The 3,804-nt window shown below is 29.8% G+C and overlaps 1 protein-coding gene across 1 annotated transcript; it reads right to left on the bottom strand.

The window, feature by feature from the left end:
• Window positions 1-1,757: 1,757 nt before the first annotated feature.
• On the bottom strand, window positions 1,758-3,237 carry LOC133822414 (protein CURLY FLAG LEAF 1-like). The gene is made up of 2 exons (XM_062254747.1): window positions 2,688-3,237; window positions 1,758-2,154 (listed from the first exon to the last, which is right to left on the bottom strand). The coding sequence occupies exons 1-2, from the start codon at window positions 2,961-2,963 to the stop codon at window positions 1,795-1,797; spliced, it is 636 nt and encodes a 211-aa protein (XP_062110731.1). The 5' UTR covers window positions 2,964-3,237; the 3' UTR covers window positions 1,758-1,794.
• Between the last annotated feature and the right edge of the window lie 567 nt (window positions 3,238-3,804).

A 3,804-nucleotide genomic window follows, 5' to 3' on the forward strand; every position in this document is an offset into this window, starting at 1 on the left:
AAATGCATACTAGTAATGTTAATAAATCATTTTTCAACGTAATTATTCCAAACCTAACTTAATTACCAATGGTTATTTTAATATATATATATTTTTTTTTTTGAGGAGAGGTTATTTTAATAGTTTGTTACCATAAAATAATCTTGAAAAATAATTAAATGCTTATTTTTTATATTATTTTAATTGATTTTTGTGCCTTCATTGCCATCCTTTATCTCACCTACTCCATTCACACATTATTTTAGTTAAATATTATTTCGAAAGTATATCTAGACCCTTTTTAAATTAGAGTATGTTCGACTATAACTCAAATTACATTTAGATACCAAAGTTAATAAAGAGGGTTAGCTATAAAAAAAATTGACAGCTCTTAATGAAAATGATATTAAAATCGTTAGACGTGTTATTGGTCAACATTTTCGCAATGGTGATACATATTATGAAGGAATATATATTTTAATTTTTATTCGAAAACATGTCGATGTTTGTGTTAAAATAATAAAATGAGGTCATTTCAAGTATTTATGACTATTCTGTGGTAATATTTCAGAATATAAACATATAGACTCGAGCAGGAAAAAAAAAGGAGAGAAGAAATTATAACAGTAAATTGATAAAAATGTTAAAAAATCATTTAATTTCATATTAAATAAATTTTAAGGTACAGATAAGGTCACCCAAACAGTTTTTTTCTAAAAAAAACTTTATATTTTTAAAATTTGATTAATTAGTTATTTTCAAAATTATAAAATAATGATAATATGACGAAATATATAGGGAAATATATATGTATGCTATTTCAATTTGTACAAAGATTTATCATTTGTTTTTTATTTAAAACTTTAAAAAAAAATGAACAAGCCATCAACAAAATATTTTGGTGGTAACTTCTACTCAGCTTCTTACATTGAAAAAAAAAGTCTCATTAGCACCAAAATAAAATATCTTTGATGCATAGATAAGCTTTTTAAATTAATTTTCGAGTCAAATCTTATAAGTATATAAGATAAATGTAAGAGTTTATATATATACACTATATTCATGTGATTTATACAAATTTCCTTAATTTTTTCAAAAATAATCAAAATTAACAGAACTCTAAAAATATAATATTTATTTATAATGAAAAAGTCAATTGAAAATGAGATACCGGCCTTATTGCGTAAATCTAAATTTTCAAGTTTAACTTATTTTCGGAGTAATAATATAACTAAATTTTAATCTTCTATTGTTAGAATGACGTAAAAAAATGTTAAATAAGTTGAATGGCTGAAAATCAATATCAATATATACTTATATTTTAATATTAGATTAATGCTAGAATGTGAGAGTGAACATTTATATTTATATTAGACAATAAATAAACAATAAATATATACTTATATGTATTTATATTTATATTAGACAATAAATAAATAAATAATTTTAATTTAAAATATAAAAAGAAGAAGAAAGAAGGAGAAAGCAAAGAAAGAAATCATAAACAAACACGTCGTAATCATTACCAATATTATTCTCTCCCACCCATTGACCTTAGTTCTGGCACTGTAGGACTCTATGGTGTGTTTTCACGAAGAAATTAAAAAAAAAGGAATATTTTTTAAAAATAAACAGTAAAAAAGAGGAAAAAAAAAACTCATAGCCCAAGATTTGTCTGGCATTGTAGCAAATTAATCCATTTCTAAATCACAAAGGGGGAGTTTCATAATAATAACAAAGAGGTAAAAGAAAAAGAAAAAAGAAAAGAAAGAATCAGATGATAATAATTAGAATATTTGATAATAAAAAGATCATTCATAGAGAGCCACTTTGAGATCGATCAAAATGGAGAAGTTGACCACAACATTTGGGGCACTCTTGGACCTGTTTAGGTACCATGAAATACATGAAACAGCTCTTGCACCCTCCCACTACCAAAACATGGTCCTTCTCTGCTCCTCGATACTGAGACTCTCTCGAGGTTGGTGCAGGTGGAGGGGACGACTCAGACGACGATTCTTCACTGTCGTATGAGCTATCTTCTTCTGAATAATAATAATCTCCATTACCATTACCATTACCATTACCATTGTTACTATACTCTGTTACTGTTGTTCTTGGATCTTCTTTTGCTTTCATTCCGTTCCTCCAGTTTATATAGTAAATCTCACCCGTCTGCAAATTATTAACTAGATTTCATTAATCACCCCATTTACAATATCATACAAGTCAGTACTGTTTATCCCTATTATCAATCAATCTATGTCTATGTCTAGTTCCATCAATAAGGTACGGCAAAAACAGAGCTTTTACTGTAATAATATATAAAAAAAAAAACCCAACTCGTTTTTCTTTTTTTTTTTATTATGGATTTTTTTCAATTCTGTTATCATCCTTACCATCAATGAAAAAAAGGTCTTTTTTTCTTTTTCTTTCTTTCTTTTGAATCCATCTTGTTACTTGAAAACAGGTGATCTAACATGGTAAAGTTTCGTTCTTTATTATGGTTTACAAACAAAATGTACAACACACAACATGAAAAGCCTTTTGTATTTGGTTTTCCTTTTTCGTCGAATGAAATTGAAAAAAGCTGTTAAAGAACATAAAGCTAGCAAACATGGAAAAGCGAAGAAAGAAAGAACACAAAAAACAAAGTTAGGAAAAAGGGTTTGGTTATTTTGGTGAAGATGAGAAGAGAAAGAACGAACCTTTAAATCAAGACATTGTTCCCAATGGTAAGGGAGAGAGATATGTGAGTTAAGCTCTAAAGTGGTGTTGTCGTCAGGGGTGTGGAGGTGGTGATTTTCTTGTGATGCTGCTAGTTCTTCATCTTGGTTTGTAGAGGTTGATGATGACGATGACCTCCTCCCTATGCCATGTAAAACACGGCTGGTGGCTGCTTCTCCGGCAGAGTTGTTTAGCGAACAGTTTTGAAAGGATTGCTCTAAAGAAGCAGTGATTGTTGCCATGTTAGGAGCTGCCATCTCTAACTCACGCCTCAACTCACCTTTTCTTTCTTTCTTCCTCTTCCTTTCTTATTCTTCTTCTTTGTCTCGGCTATAGTAAGAAGTACTACATAGATAGAAGAAAAGAAACCCACCAGAGCCCAAAGCCCAAAGTTCCCCCAACAAAAGAGAAAGAAAAAAAAAAAAAGGCACAAACTTTATTCTTAGATAGAAGAAAAAAAAAAAAAAAAAAGGAGGGAGAGAGAATGAGATTAGGTGGGTGAGTGGGATTTTGTTTTTGGAATGAAAGAAATGAAAGTAGAGAAGAGAAGAATGGAGAACAAAGCCAACGGAGGAGGGAGGGTTGAACTTGAAATAGGATGGAGAAGTGTCACGCCCCTGTATCTGCGCGTGACCTTTTTTTTTAGGTTTAGAACTATTGTAGGAGTGGGACCCATTCTGCCATGCTTTTTGTCTCACACTAATCTTGTGCTCTCATATCAAACACGCCTCCTTATTCTTATTACCCTATTTTTATTACTTTCCTAAACACATTTTCTCAAGTAATTGTATACAATTCCCCTCGTAAATTTGCATGGCTTTTAAATCATTATTATTTTTTACCATAAGACCAGAGCATTGTTACATAGTTATAGAGCTCAATTTAGCCTAAAACTTGTCATTTTACATTGAATTTCAATACATATGTAGCTATTTGGTAAAAGAAAAAAAAAACACATTATTAATTGCAAATTTAGTTAAGGATGGAAGATGGATCCGGTAAAAATGGGAAAACCTAAGACAAAGGCGGAACTTTCTTATTAAAAAACAAACAGTTTGTGTAGTTTTTTGATAAGTAGATGAGTCCCCACGCGCCATT

The sequence above is a fragment of the Humulus lupulus genome, chromosome 3, assembly GCF_963169125.1.
Source record: "Humulus lupulus chromosome 3, drHumLupu1.1, whole genome shotgun sequence".
NCBI classification, from domain to species: Eukaryota; Viridiplantae; Streptophyta; class Magnoliopsida; order Rosales; family Cannabaceae; genus Humulus; species Humulus lupulus.